Source organism: Tupaia chinensis, unplaced genomic scaffold, assembly GCF_000334495.1.
Source record: "Tupaia chinensis unplaced genomic scaffold, TupChi_1.0 Scaffold000628_1, whole genome shotgun sequence".
NCBI lineage: Eukaryota > Metazoa > Chordata > Mammalia > Scandentia > Tupaiidae > Tupaia > Tupaia belangeri.
The window spans coordinates 2,039,512-2,054,795 of NW_006160148.1; the positions used below are offsets into that span (position 1 = coordinate 2,039,512).

Here is a 15,284-nt window from a genome sequence, read left to right on the forward strand (position 1 = left end):
GGAAGCCGCGACGGGCACGGAGGGCCGGGACAGGGGGGCGGGAGACGGGCCCGCGGTGTAAGAGCAGGGTGAAGCAGGGCAGGGCAGACCCCGGGGACCTGGGGACGGCTTGGCTGGGACCGACGGAGGGGGCCTGGATTCTGGGCAGAGGATGAAGGCGCTGAGTGCAGACGGGGCCCGGGGCGGGGAGGGCTCGGGGCGGTTTAGAGGCCACCTCTGGACATCCTGGCGGGCGGCGTGGACCAAGAAGGGGGCCGAGGACTCAGGCCGGGCCTGGAGCTCAGCCCAGCGCCTTCCTCCCAAGCAGGAAGCAGCACGGAAGGTCCTGGGGACGGATGGCCTCTTCCTCTTTTCCTCCCTGGACACTGACCGGGACATGTACATCAGCCCGGAGGAGTTCAGACCCATCGCTGAGAAGCTGACAGGTACCGGAGGCTGGGCGCGGCAGGGGGCATGGCCGCCCTCACTGAGCAGGAGGGCAGTGGAGTAGGGTGTGGTCGTGGGTCCTCGGGGCCCTGACACATGATGGTTTGCAGAGCTGCTTCCACACCCCTGGGCCTGGCCCCTGAGCACCTGGGGTCAGACGGCACGTTAAGCCCTTCGTGGCGCTTCTCTTCTTGAAGCCACAGTCCTGTGCACTGGATACTGCCCTGACTCGTTTGGTGTGGGACGCTAGGCACAGGCAGGTTTGCCAGCTCCCACCGGCCGGAAAGGCAGAGCGGGGTTAGAGCCAGGGCCAGACTGGGACCATGTGGCTAGGGACCTGCGCTGCTCCAGGACTGGCGATTCCAGAAAGCCCTCAGTGGCGGTATGCAGGCCATGTGAGTGGGCAGGAGCCGCTCCAAACTGCTGAAACCCCGCTGGGGGGCTGCCCGAGACCGGCCCTTCCTGGCTCTCCACTTTGCCTAGTCGGAATCAGTGACACGTGTGCGCATGTGAAGACGCAGGCCTGAACATTCTAATGAATTATAAAGTGCCCCCTACTCTCCCCTGCAGCTTCTATGTCCGTTTCCCTCCAACTTCTTTCTCTCTTTTTTTTCCCATTTGCCTGAGGGCACGTGCACTCACTGGAGAGGGAGAGAGGGAGAGGAAGCAAGCATTCCGCAATGGGGTGTGGTCACACCGCGGTCCCTTCTCCATTTCTCCACCTGTCGGGATTCTGGGCACACGTGCACACACACCCGGTGTGTGTTTCAAGCTGCTGGTCTGGGACCTGAACCCTTACAGCCAGCCACATGGCATCCAGCTGCCTTAACCACCAGGCCACTGGCTGGCCCCCTGCAACTTCACGGGACATTTCTTGAACTTAGGATTTTGGACACTTGTTACCCGTGTTGCCCGGTATAAGTGCGTCAGTTGCTGGGACAGGCAAGGGCCTGGACAATGGTGCAGCAGTGAAACATGACCCTCTGCAGGGCTGACCCATGTGGCAAAGTTCCGGGTTTGTGTCCAGAGACTTCTTGAGTATGCTCAGAACATACAAGCTATGATCCACGGCAAGCCGAGGCTGGGGAAGAAAGTGTTTTGTGTTTATTTTTTATTTTATTTTTTTACATTTTTGCCATAGGGCATGTGCTCTTGTCAGAGAGGAGAGAGACACAGAGATATAGAGGGAAAGTGAGAAATCAACCCCTGGAGAATGGCCATGCCACAATTCCTTCTTTTCCACTCTCCCCTTGAGATTTTGGACACTCATGCACACAGCATGATTTTCAAGCCCCCGTGTCCGGGACTCCAACCACAGTTGGCCATGTGGGAATCCAGCTGCCTTAACAACCCACGCCACCTGCTGGGTGGGTCATAGAGTTGTTTTTTGGTGTGTGTGTGCGTGTGCGTGTGTGTGTGTTTGATGGGAATGGGAAGAAAAAGATGCCATCTGCTCTCAAGTGCACACGCACCAAAGCACCATTGTGGACTCTGTTTATTTTTTCCTTGGGTGAGAGACAGACAGCACCCCAGTGGGGTCTTGATGCCATGATCCACCCCCCAGCCTCAGCCAGCTAGGATCGTGGACTGCAGGGAGGTCTCCAGGCTTGAACCAGGAGCCTTCCTCTGTGGGGTTACAGCACAGAGCATTGCGGTTTCCTGCAGTGGCGCTATCTGGGCCCCTGTCGCAGGCTTCTGTGTTTTAGGGACGGGGTGGGCCTGCTGGCCACTTGCGGTCCTGGCGACCTGTCAGCGTTAGAGGAGGAAGGCCAGACGGAAGGTGCTGCCTGCTGCGTGGCTGTGTGTTGGCGTCTGTCTCAGGGCGGGCAGCCGCACCGTGAAAGCAGAGGGCCGAGTAAGCAGGCCTCCCTGTGGCTTCGTTCACGTCTAATTTTGCTGCATTTGCTTCTCTGAGCATCCGTGCGCCCACCTCCGGGCCCTCAGGATGACATGGTAGCAAAGCTTGCTGGGCTTGAGGCACTTTTAATTCTTTTTCATGTAAATCTTTTTTTTTCCATCGAGAGAAAAGTACACCTGTTACCTCCAGGCTGTGAGTGGAGCAGGTTCTGAGAAATCAGGAGACAAAGTAAAAGCCCAACAAGAAATAGATGCGAATAGTTTTCGCTAGCGGGTAAGGTTGTGTGTATGTTTCATTTCCTGCTTTATGCCTTGGAAAAGTTGCATACTATCTATAATGAATAGGTGTGACTTATAAGTCAGAAAATAAAATGTTTCATTTTAAAAAACACAAAGGGTCGGACTGGATCACACATGGCTGACCGTGCAGTTCGAGTCCCAGACCTAGTGGCTTGAAAATCATGCCGTGCACGTGTGCCCAAAATCCCCAGAAGAGAATGGAGAAGGGATTGCTGCGTAGTCCTCCCCCCGGGGTGATTTCTTACTCCCCTCACCCTCCGGCAAGTACACATACCCTATAGTAAAAAGTTAAAGGGGGTGGGGGGGGGCAGTTCAGCACCATAGGCTAGTGGTTGAGACAGCTGGATCCCACATGGCTGACCTCAGTTTGATTCCTAGCCCTGGTGGCTTGAAAAGCACACTGGCAAAGACCAGCAGATGGTGTAATGGCTATATCACTGGACTCCTATGTAGTTGACCAGAGTTCGAGTCCTGGACCCAGCAACTTAAAACTCATGCTGGGCACGTGTGTGTGCGTGCCCAAGATCCCAAGAGGAGAGTGGAGGAGAAGGGGTTGCAGCATGGCCATCCCCCTGGGGGTGATTTCTTACTCTCTGTCTCTCTGGCGAGCGCACATACCCAATAGCAAAAATCTCTTGAAAGGAAGACAGACGGACGGGCAGACAGATGGACAGACACACTGGGCGCACGTGCACTGCTGTGCTGAAAATCCTCCTGAAGGGAGAGGTGGAGGAGAAGGGCTTATGGTGTGACCACACCCCATCAGCCGTGCTTTCTCCCTCTGTCTCTGCAAGACCTGAGAATGGTTAGTGACATTTCTCTGCATTACCGGGAGCTCACTGCGTCCGTGTGGCAGACACCATAGCCCCCCATATTCCCGTGGCTGCCTTCGTCCGAGGGTTCCAGATGGCTGTTATGGGAAGCCGTGCTGCATTGCCTGACAGGGGATCCTTGAGAACAGGGCCACCCCTGGAGCAGCTGAGGACTGCTCACTAAGAGGGTGCGTCCCCGGGTCCAGCTTTCAGGGTCCTGATTCAGTGTGACGTCTGAGCTGGGGTCTAGCCATCTGCAGTTTGAAGAGGCACGCTGGGGGTTCTGACAAATCCTGGTTGAGAACTGCCCCTGTCCCATTCAGCCTGCCCGCTGGCCTGCCAGCAAGCACCAGGCATCGCCTCTGGGCTGGGAACCTGCCCGGGGAGAGCCCGTGAGCGGGACCACCCCTGCCTCACCCCGCATAGGCAGTGCTAGTCAGTCCTTTTGAAACCGGCTTCTCTTCTCCCGGAAGCCTTCGCAACACTCTCCCTCCACACTTGAAGCACTGAGCAGGAACAGATCTGAGAAACTGAGTCTGGCCACTGCCAGGTGAGCCCCTCCTTCCACCAGCAGCGGATGGGCCACCCGGAAAGCAAGAAGTGAGAGTCTCCTCGCCCAGCCAGTGTCCCCCCCGGGGCCAGCGGCGGCCAGATGCTGTTTCTGGCTTTTTGTTCCTCTAGTTCCCTTGACTGGGCCCCTCTCAGTCTCGAAGATGGTTGCGCTGAGCTGTGTGACCTTAGGAAGTGACGTCCCCTCTCTCAGCTTCTGCTTCCTTTGTGTTTTTATTATTTATTTATTTATTTTTAAGTTTTTGCCATAGGGTGCAAGTGCTCACTGACAAAGAGAGACTAAGAGATGCAGAGAGAGAGAGTGAGAAGTCACCCCGGGGAGTGGCCATGTCGCAATCTCTTCTCCTTCACCCTTCTTTTGGAATTTTGGGCACACACGCCCAGCATGAGTTTCAGGACACCAGGCCCAAACCGCGGTCGTGTGGGTCCAGCACCTTAACCACCACACCTGCTGGTCCCCTCTCTCGTTTGTAAGACAGAGTTAGTGATGTTGCCGTCTGCCTCCCAGGGTCACTGAAAACACGGGGTGAGCCCCCGTTGGGTGTTACTTTGGCCATGTTGACTGTCCTCCCGCTCCAAGTCTGGCTAGCACAGACTCCCAGAGAGAAGCGAGGCCCTGCAGCCATCGTGTCTCACAGGGTCCACTCCGGCGGCCAGCTACGAGGAGGAGCCAGCCCCTGACCCCAGCGAGGAGACGCTCACCATAGAAGCCCGATTCCAGCCTCTGCTCCCAGAGACCATGACCAAGAGCAAAGACGGGTTCCTGGGGGTAAGTTGGGGCATGGGGCCATGGGCGGGACGATGGACAGCAGGGGTCATCCACACACACTGGCCGGGGCCGGGCTGGACCTTGTCGTCTGTCCTCTGCCAGCTGCTCTCTGCATGCCCATTGCGCCAGGCCCCATGCCAGGCCCTGGGGCTGTCCCGCTGTCCAGGCACATGGCCTGCCAGGCCTCTCTCTGCCCCAGGTGGGGGAAGCTGGATGGCTTCCTGGAGGGAGTGACAGCTGACAAAGACTGCAGGGTGAGGAGGGTGCAGCTGGGTGACCTGGAGGAAGGAGCAGATGCAGTAGAGACCCTGCCAATGCAGCGCCCCCCTGTCTCTGTCACTTTCCACGCACTTCCTCCCCCACCGGGCCCTCTACGATGCCTAGCACCTGACAGGTCTCTACTCAACTCTTGTGACCTAGACCTGGGGTTTAGGGGACTGTGGGGTGCAGAGGGCTCCTGAGGAGGAAGACAGTTGCTGTAGTGGCCGGCCCCTTCTCTGTCCTGTGGTGGGACCTGGAGCCCCTCTCAGGACCCGAGCTCTCCCGGACCCTGGCCGCCTTCCTGCCCTTGTTCCTGCCCTCTCCTCCCAGCCCTCTCTGTTCCAGCCACACCAGACATCACCTGGCTTTCTTGCAAACGTGTGCCTTCTCGCACGCCATTCCCTCTGTCAGGAACGACTCTCTGGCCCAACTCACACCGCTCAGCCTGTCCTCTCGGCCGAAATGCCACTTCAGCACAAGAAAGGCCTGAAGGCAGAAGGCACCTTGCGGTGCTGGTGTGAATGGACCTTGGCACTGGGACTCGGGCGGAGCATCCCGCTCTGCTCACTGGGGCTACAGAGAAGTTGCCAGACTGCCCGGGGCCTCCTTGCCTGTCTTTGGCCTTCATTCTGCAGCAGAAAAATAGCACAGCAGACTCGGACCCCGGAGCGCTCCCTTGGCAGATCTGTGCTTTCCGGCTAGCAGTGGAGGCCTGGGAGCTGAGGGGCACGTGGAGAAACGGGAGAGGAGGCGGGCGAGAGGCGGTGGTGATGGGCTGCAGAGGATGCCGGGAATGGAGGCAGGAGCAAGGCAGGACGGGGCTCCTGATGGGAGGCGCAGGGAGGAGTCGAGTGCATGGGCTTCTGCGGGGACAGGTGCATGGTGGGCTGCTTGCCCAGAGGGGCGCACAGTGATTCGGGTCGGCGGGCTGTGGTGGAGTTGAGTAGTGGTCAGAAAGTCGAGTTTGACCTTCCACAGAAAGATCTGGCCTGGAGAGGGGCTTGGTGGCCATGGGGCTGTCTGAGGAGAGTCTCCCACAGTGCCTGGGGCCCACCTGCACTCATGGAGACAGGCAGGAGCAGCACCCCAGCCCTGGCCTTCCTAGCAGAGCTCTGCCGAGCTCCCCAGCAGGGCGGCCAGCCTGGCCCTCACCGCTGGCCCTGCTCTGGCAAGCTGCCTCTTCAGGCCCTTGGGTGGAGCTCCCGGTCCTCTTCAGCTCCCACCCCCTTCCCACCACGCCTGGGCTCGGCCACCATGGAGACGGAACGGGAGAGAACCTGCCACTCCTCAAGGACTAGGCCGGCTCCCCAGTGGCTGATGCCGTGGGGGACATGCCTTGTGCCTGTACCCCTGAGAGTGGGGAGGAGCTGGGGAAGGGGGCGCTCGCGAGGGTGCTCTGGCTTGGAGTGCCGGGCCTCGTGCCAGGCCTCACACGTGGGCAGCCCTGGGGCTCAGCCCCCTCTCCTGGTGGCACTGAGGACCCTGGGCTGGGGTACCCAGGCTGGCGGGCTGGCTCCACTTGAGGCAGAGCCTTTGGGGCGGCCTTCCTTTGCCTTCTCTGTAGTCCCCTCTCTTGACCTACAAATTTTACCCGAAAGGTGGCTTCTCCCATCAGACCTAACTTCGTACCCAAACTCTGACATCAGCCAGTGGGACGCTGAGCCCAGGACACTGAGAGGAGGAGGGGGTGGAGAGGCGGTGGAGGACAAGAAGGGGACAGGGTGATGGCGGGGCTCCGTGGCTCCCTGCCGTGAGCCGGCACTCCTTCCTGGGCTGTCTGGAAGGGGGCTGGCACCTCTTGGCCTGGCGGCTGGGGAGGGTGAGACCTGCCCCCTCTGGCAGGACAGGGCTGAGCTGGTGACTGTCACTGAGGCAGGGGCTCCCTCTGCTCCTGGGCTGGACGGAGGCCTCCCCCAGGTGGGGGACATGCCACACCGGGTCGTGGTGCTCTGCGCCCTACAGCCTGCACTCCCTGTGCCCCAGGTCTCCCGCCTCCCCCTGTCGGGCCTCCGCAACTGGACAGCCGCAGCCTTGCCGCATGCAGTGTTCGCAGCCCGCCACTTCCGGCCCTTCCTCCCACCCCCAGGCCAGGCGCTGGGCGAGCCCTGGTGGATCATCCCCAGCGAACTGAGCGTCTTCACGGGCTACCTGTCCAACAACCGCTTCTACCCGCCGCCCCCCAAGGGCAAGGAGGTGAGGGCAGCCACAGTGCCTGGCCAGGCCACCGTGCCCACCCACTCCCAGCCCCCCCACCCCCGCTAGGGGCCCCAGGACCCTTGGCCAGCCTGGGCTCCGCCCTCTGCTTCCCAGGTCATCATCCACCGGCTCCTGAGCATGTTCCACCCCCGGCCCTTCGTGAAGACCCGCTTTGCCCCTCAGGGGGCTGTGGCCTGCCTGACCGCCATCAGCGACTTCTACTACACCGTGACGTTCCGGTGAGGGGCCGGCACCGGCCAGGCTCGGGCAGAGGAGGGCGCGCACTGGGAGGGACGCTGGCTCGGGGTCCCCGACTCCTCGGCCTCCCTCCTGTGGTCTCGGCTCTCTGGGCCTCCGTTTCCTCTGTGGGACAGGGTGGTGGTGGCTTCCTCGTAGGGCACGGGACTCAGTAGGAAAAGTGGGACTTGCTGCAGATGGGACTGGGGGCCGTGATTGTGCGTGATTGTCCCCGGAGGGCTGGAATCTTGGGTCCCACACCTCGAACAGGCCGTGGGAGCTCGGGGAGGTCAAGACAGGACTTTCAGAGGAGGCAGCATGGGGTGGGCCCTGAAGTACAGCGGCGTCGGGAGGTCCTCAGGCCTCTGGCCTCCCCTCCCCTTCCCTCCCTGGCCGCACGCCCTCCCTTGGCCCTCCTGGTCCTGCCCGGTCACAGGGAGGCTGGGTTGAGGTTCTGGCCCTGCTCAGCAGGCCCCTCCCCACAGGATCCATGCCGAGTTCCAGCTCAGTGAGCCCCCCGACTTCCCCTTCTGGTTCTCTCCTGGCCAGTTCACCGGCCACATCATCCTCTCCAAAGATGCCACCCACGTCCGCGACTTCCGGCTCTTCGTGCCCAACCACAGGTGGGAGCTTTGCCCTGCCCGGCCTGGGTGCACTGCTGTGGTGCGTCCGGCCCTGGGATGGGAGCCGGGTCCCAGAGGCTCCTCAGTCTCAGCTGCTTCCTTTGGGAAGGGCCAGCTGGCCCAACTGGAGGCAGCATGTGGCTGGCGGGATCAGTTGTCCTCCCACAAGCACTCGCCGCTCTGCTCCTGGGCCTGGCCCTCCACCCACCTCCACCCACAGAAGCACCTGCAGCCCGCAGCTGTTCACGCCTCCAGGGGAAAGCCAGCAGGTGGGCAAGGACCCAGCTGCCAGTGGCCCAGGAGGACTTCCCAGAGGAAGTGCCATCTAAGCAGAGGCCTGGGGGATGAGCAGAGGGAACACGCGTGCAAAGGCCTCAGGAGCCCTCCACTACCGCAGAGCCTCTGAGGGGCTTCTGGGTGTGGCTTCTCTCCCACCCAAGAGGACAGGGACTCTGGGCCAAGGAGAACATGAGGAGGCACGTGCCATGCTCCCAGCCCTCCCCTCAGCAAGGAGCACCTCCCTGTGTGGGCGCAGCCAGGGCCTCCCCCCAGGTTGTGAAGGAGGGGCTCCTGGGTTGGAAGAGACCGGAAGAGAGGGGCAGATAACAGCCCTGGCTCTGCTGCTTCTGGGCCTGTGTCCGGGGACCTGGCTGCAGCCTGCTGGCCCTGGGGGCGCACAGCTCATTGCCCTTCCCTTGCGCAGAGGTGGCTGGTCGGCAGGCCTGGGGCTCCCCCGTGCGGCGGCCCTGCGCATCGCACTCCTCAGGCAGACCAGGGAGGGAGGGAGTGGAGCAGGTTCCGTGTCCCGCGGCCTGTAGGTGCGGACCATTCTGTGTCCCACGCCGCAGGTGGACCATTGCTCTGCCTCAAGGGTGGTGGGTAGAGCGTGGCTGTGAAAGCCGGGCCGGTGGGGACCAGCGAGGGTGCCACCTGGGAAGAGGGGGCCAGTTCTGCATCAGGACCCAGCAGCTCTGCAACCTTGGGTCCACCTTGCCGAGCCCCAGTGTCCTCGTCTGCAGTGGCGACAGCTGAGGCTGGTGAGCGAGCTGGAGTCAGACGTGCTCATGGGCATGGGCATCGGTGACGCCACCGCCCCACCCTGGCCACCCCCAGGTCTCTGAACGTGGACATGGAGTGGCTGGACGGGGCCAGCGGGCCACCCCCAGGTCTCTGAACGTGGACATGGAGTGGCTGTATGGGGCCAGCGAGTCCAGCAACATGGAGGTGGACATCGGCTACATACCCCAGGTGAGCACCCAGCTGGCTGCCCCTGGAGGCCGAGGCTGGGCCTCCGTCTCCCACCTCTGCAATGAGTGGAACTTTCCTGGAGGGTTCTCACCTAACCCTGAGACCCCTCACCACGGCCCCCTGGCCAGATGGAGCTAGAGGCCACAGGCCCCTCTGTGCCCTCCGTGGTCCTGGATGAGGACGGCAAGGTGATCGACAGCCGCCCGCCCTCGGGGGAGCCCCTACAGTTCGTGTTTGAGGAGATCAGGTGGCAGCAGGAGCTGAGCTGGGAAGAGGCCACCCGGCGCCTGGAGGTGGCCATGTACCCCTTCAAGAAGGTGAGGCTGGGCCCGCGGAGTCCAGGCCGAGGCTACACGATGGCAGGACCTGGGCGTGCCAGTGGGAGCCATCCTTCGGCCATCCAGAACTTGGATGAGCCCCCCCATCCAGTTCAGCAGCACTCCGGTCACACAGACATGCACACACACACACACACACACATGCCACACAAAGTTCCCTGCACGTGTGCCTCCATGCGTGTTCACAAATGCACACACACTCTGCATGCTCGCACCCGGGGACAAGGCTCCAGCCACATGCAGTAGCTTCGCCCTGTCTCGTCTTTGTCCCAGGTCACCTACCTGCCATTCACGGAGGCCTTTGACCGAGCCCGGGCCGAGAACAAGCTGGTGCACTCCATCCTGCTGTGGGGAGCCCTGGACGACCAGTCCTGCTGAGGTGAGGGGACCCGGCTAGTCCCAAGGAGGAGAGGGAGGCTCCGGGGCCAGCGGGACTCCAGTGGGAGCCCCAAGGGACTGCACGGGGCGGAGGTACCATGCTCGGCCCAGAGGAAGCTGCTGGGTGCAGAAGAGGTGCCCTGCTGAGGGAGTTCCAACTCTGCCCTCGCCGAGCCTCAGTTTTCTCAACAGCACACGGGGGCAAATATACTCACCTCCTAGAGCTGCGAAGATGGGAGTGAAAGTGCCTGTACCCTGAAGTGCCGCACACCGCGGGAGGGACGTTGAGGGGAGGCTCGCACTCGGAGAACCCCCAAGGCCGGCGGGATGCGAGTTCTGTGGTGCCCAGCAGTAGGTCCAGGACACGTAAAACAGTCCTGCCCTCTTCTAGTCAGTTAGCAAATATCGGCACCCACGTGCCACATGGCAGGCGAGGTGCCGGCGTCCTGCGGTGACTGTGGAGGCAGACGCTGAGTGCGTGAGAGTGTGTCCCTGGGGGTCAGGCACGGCTCCTTTGAGAAGTGACATTTAAGCTGAGGCTTTGGAGTGAGTCAAGTAACAGAAGGCGTTCTGGGTAGACGAGTAGTCTGTGCAGAGGTCCTGGGGCACCGAGCTGAGTGGAGTTAAGGGGCTGTCTCTGGGAGGGTGACAGGTCACGTGGTTAAAGGCTAGCTTCCCATATGGCCTACTGTGGTTCGAGTCCCAGACCCGGCAGCTTGCTTCCTGGCTTTTGCTTTCCCTTTCTCTCTCTCTCTGTCTCTGGTCAAATTAAAAAGAATAACAAATTGAATTAAATAAATAAATCATTCTTTTTTAAGAAAAGAAGCAGCAGCAGCAGCTGTCTCTGTCTGTAAGTCCCTGAGCCAGGTAGAACCCCGCCCCTGCTCTCAACCTGGGATGCCGTTACTAACCGCAGTGCCGTCACGGAGCGCCTGCTCCGCAGGCTTCGATTCGGTGATTTCACCTGTGGAGACCACTAAAGCCCGTGAAGTTTATCCAGAACAATGCTGACTGGAAGCCACGTGGGTGCCTCACCTCGGCCCTCTCCTCTCCCTGAGCAGGTTCGGGGCGGACTCTCCGGGAGACGGTCCTGGAAAGTTCGCCCATCCTGACACTTCTCAATGAGAGCTTCATCAGCACCTGGTCCCTTGTGAAGGAGCTGGAGGACCTGCAGGTGAGTGGCGGGTGAGCCGGGACAGCCCTCCGAGAGTCCTGGCCCGATGCAGGGACCCAGGCGTCAGGGCGTGCCCGACTGTGCCCGCAGAGCACCCCGGACAACCCGGCCCACCGGCGGCTGGCCAGCCTGCACCTGGAGAAGTACAGCTTCCCCGTGGAGATGATGATCTGCCTGCCCAACGGCTCCGTGGTAGGCACCGCCCACGAGACCCCTGGGCCAGCACTGTGGGGTCACAGGGACAGCGGCAGGGGTGTGGGCCTGCAGGGCTTTGGTCTGGCTCTGCGCGTCCTAGCTGTGCGGCCTCGAACCAGTCCGAGCCTCAGTGATCTCCGGGCGTGGGGCCGAAGCTCCGGGGGCCAGGGGCCTCCACAGCACTCGGGAGCACAGTCCTCTAGCAGAGTGAGCGTGTCCCCAAGTTGGAGCAGACAGGTTCAGTGGACAGAACGTGGCCGAGAAGGGAAGGCTCACCTTGGGCCATCGCAGCCAGCGCCGGATGAAGCGGGAGAGCCAGGCCTGTGACCGGCAGAGAGGGCAGGGGAGGGCCCTGCCTCTCCCTGAGGACCCTTTCAGGGCCTCGCGTTCCTCTAGTTGGGTCCTCACACAGCTCTGGGAGATAGATGGCCGTGCGCACCCATGTCACAGACAAGCAAAGTGAGGCTTAGGTTCTGGGACTCCATGTCAGGAGCGCCGCTGGTTTTGAGATAGGCCTGTGGGAGCCTCTGACGGCTGCAGGATGGTGGCTTCCTCGGGGCCTGAGGGGGAGTTCGGCTGGCTAGAGACGCGCACAGTGAGGGCTGGAGAGGAGCGGCAGGAGACTTCTGCTGCCCTAGGCTCAGGGTGATGGCAGTGTGGCCTGGAAGGTTGGGAGCTGCGGGAGGAGAGACGGGTGCACGTAGCCCTGGGAGTGGAGGTGAGCAGACAGGATGTGTGGGGACCCCGTCTGCTTTCACTTGTTCATGGTCTGTGTTTGCTCCATCATCCGCTCGCTCCTCGTCTGCCAGGCCCCCGCTCTGTGCACACACAGCCCTGCCCTAGGAGCGTGCTAGCTGGGCTGCAGCAGAGGGGTGCAGACCAGGGAGCGTGTGGCATTTCGATGCAAGCGACTAGGGAGTTCAGGGGTCAGAGAACAGGGAGAGGTCAGTTTGGGGGTGGGGGCTGTTGGAAGGTGTAGGGCACTGGGGCAGCAGACGCAGTGGGGAGGCCAGTGCACAGCCAGGCGGATGGCACAGACCTGGGGGTGGGCCTGGGGTGCTGGAGCTGCACTCCCGCTGGCGTGCCCTCGGAGGGGGTCGTTGGAGCCAGCAGGAGCAGACGGGGCAGGGGTGCACTGGGCCAGGCCTCCCACCCTCTCACCGGCCCTTCTCCCAGGTCCACCACATCAACGCCAACTACTTCCTGGACATCACCTCGCTGAAGCCCGAGGACATCGAGAACAATGTCTTCAGCTTCTCGTCCACCTTCGAAGACCCGTCCACGGCCACCTACATGCAGTTCCTGAAGGAGGGCCTCCGGCGTGGCCTGCCTCTCCTCCAGCCCTAGCGTGCCCGCGGGCCTGGTAGTCCTCAGCCCCCTCCGAGTGCAACCCCCTCCCCCCGGGCTGTCATGTGGATGGCCTCGGACTCGGGGTGCCCAGCTCGGGGTCATGAACCTTTAGCTCTGGCTGCCACCCTCAGCCTTCCCTACCCACCTGGCGCCAGAAGCCGAGACCTCCCGAACAGGACCTGGGGGACCCCAGTCACGTAGTGTAGGCCCCCGTGGGGAGACAGGGAGGATTGGGCTCGGAGGACCGGGCTCTTTGCTCTCACACCCTTCCTGAAGAAGCAACAAGCCCGGCCTAGGGAGCAGGCCCCAAGGGCAGCACCCTGTCTGGCACCTGCCTTCCCGCCCTCCCAGGGCTGCCCTCGTTGGCCTGAGGTCCCCTCTGCTGGAGCCAGCCTGCTAGGGCTGCTGGTCAGAACCCCCGGCAGACATGGAAGTCCTGCACCCTCTGCTGCTCCCCAGCTCTGGTCTCCCCAGACTGCTCACCAGACCTCACATGGGACCCACAGCCACTTGGGGCCTGTCAGAGGTGCGCCGTCCGGCCACTTTACCGCGAGGCAGGCCTCAGCCCTCAGCAAGAGCCTGCTGAGGGTCGCCGAGGCCCGGGGCAGCACGCAGATGGCTGGAGCCGCATCCCCGCACACACCCTGCCCTGGGACCCCGACCCCACAGAAGCATAGCCACTCCTGGGGCCTTGTCCACGCCCTGGGCCACTGACCATGGCCAGTCTCTTTTCTACCTGCAGAAGAGTGTTTTTATGTGAACTTTCTCACGGTTCGTAGCTATTTTTTTACAACCCCACGCTGAGGAGGAAGAGGGGGCCGGGCTTCCCCGGCAGCAGCTCCATGACTGCTGGCTCTGAAATCCCTGTGGAGCCAGCTCGATGCCCGCAGCTGCACGGCTGGAAGGCACCGTCCTCTCCCTCCCACCCAGCTTTTTAAAACCAGCCCTCAGAAGGCCGTCCGCCCTCGCTCCGCCGGGAGCACCCTTGCGCTCCCTTTCACTGAGCCCCCCATCCTCCCCCTTTCCCCTCCCCCACTAGGGCTCACATTAAACCTGCAGCCGAAGAAGGAAGGGGGACACTCCCATCCGCTGAGCCCCTGCCCACCATGGGGGCCCAGCCTCCTCAGCCAGGCTCACGTCTGTGTCCGTGTCCGGTGTGGTCAGGGCCCAGTATTGTCCCAGCCCTCACAGGGACTGGAGGTGCTCACTGTCCCCAGTTTGCACAGGGAGAAACGAGTCTCAGGGAAGCACAGTGACTTAGCCAGGTTCCTCAGTGGTAGCTGAGAGTCAGACCCACTCTGCATCTGCATTTGGGGGCGTTGGCTGGACACTGCAGCCCTGCTGCTCCCCCTCCTGCCTTCTCTGATGTGGAAAGGAAGTCTCTGGAGCCACACCAACTCACCCCTCTGATCTCGGACCACATGGGGCGTGCACCCACCAACTCGGCCAGGGGGTTCTGTCCTGGGGGGCAGCACTTCCATGCCCCTCACAGAGAGGGAGGCTGGAGCCAGCACCGTCTGGCCAGGCAGGGAGGGCAGCAGAGATGAAGCCTCGCCCGCAGGCTCTGCCCCCGGCCCCCACTGCAGGAGAGGTGGGGCTAGCTCCACACTGAGCAGCCGCCTGCCCTGTGAGATGCTGAGCGCTTGGGTTTTCCGCCTACACCGGGTGCCTCCGCCGGCCCCCCACCATTTCTTGGGGCCTATGGTAAGGGGAGGGCCCCCAGCCGCCCTCTTCTCACCCCTCTGCCTCCTCTCTCACCTGTCCCCAGTATGTCCTACAATAAAAGTGAAGAACTAGCGTTGCTCTAAGTGCTTTTCCTTTGGGATGTCGTTCAGTTTTGTCCTTCCCTGGTCTGGCTCCCTTTACTGTCGAGATGGCTTGGCAGGGAGGCCGATTCGAGTTGGAATGCCTTCGGAGACAACCCTGTCTGTCACCAGAGGTCCTGAGTAACTGCCTAAAACAAGCTTGCGATAGATCATATGGTAGGACATGGGGCCGGCAGGTGGTGTGGTGGTTAAGGGCGCTGGACTCACATGGCTGACCACAGTTCAAGTCCTAGACTTGGCAACTTGAAAATCATGCCAAGCATGTGTGTGTGCATGTCCGAAGTCCTGAGAGGAGAATGGAGGAGAAAGGACTGAAGCATGACCCACTCCACGGGAGGTGATTTCTCACTTTCTCTCTCTGTCTCTCTCTGGTGAGCACATATGCCCTATGGCAAAAACCTGGAAGGAAGGAAGGAAAAGGGGGCACAGCGTGAGTGGTCAGCTCCACAGCAGAAACCCCCTACTACAGCCATCCACTCTCCTGACACCATCCCCCAGTCAGGGCTCCACCCACCGTGTAAGTGACTCCTGTCCTCAAGGTGTGCCGAGGCTTCTAGGTAGAGCACGGCGCTAGGTGATAAAACTCCAGGGATCCCTGCTCATGGAAGAAGACAGCAGATGTGAACTCCCTGGGATGGGCATGTGTGGAGGTGGTGGGGAAGCCGCACCAGGATCCAAAGTGGGACATGCAGGACAGGCAGCAGGGCCCGCGGGCTGACCACAT

General features: G+C 61.6%; 1 protein-coding gene across 1 annotated transcript; it reads left to right on the forward strand.

Annotated features, from left to right (window-relative positions):
• Positions 1 to 151: 151 nt before the first annotated feature.
• SELENON (selenoprotein N) lies at positions 152 to 14,537 on the forward strand. Its single transcript, XM_006172082.2, has 11 exons — positions 152 to 425; positions 4,604 to 4,734; positions 6,979 to 7,188; positions 7,306 to 7,430; positions 7,914 to 8,051; positions 9,218 to 9,299; positions 9,428 to 9,616; positions 9,911 to 10,016; positions 11,077 to 11,189; positions 11,280 to 11,381; positions 12,561 to 14,537. Exons 1-11 carry the CDS (start codon positions 152 to 154, stop codon positions 12,729 to 12,731), a joined length of 1,641 nt encoding a protein of 546 aa, XP_006172144.2. The 3' UTR covers positions 12,732 to 14,537.
• The last annotated feature ends 747 nt before the right edge of the window (positions 14,538 to 15,284 follow it).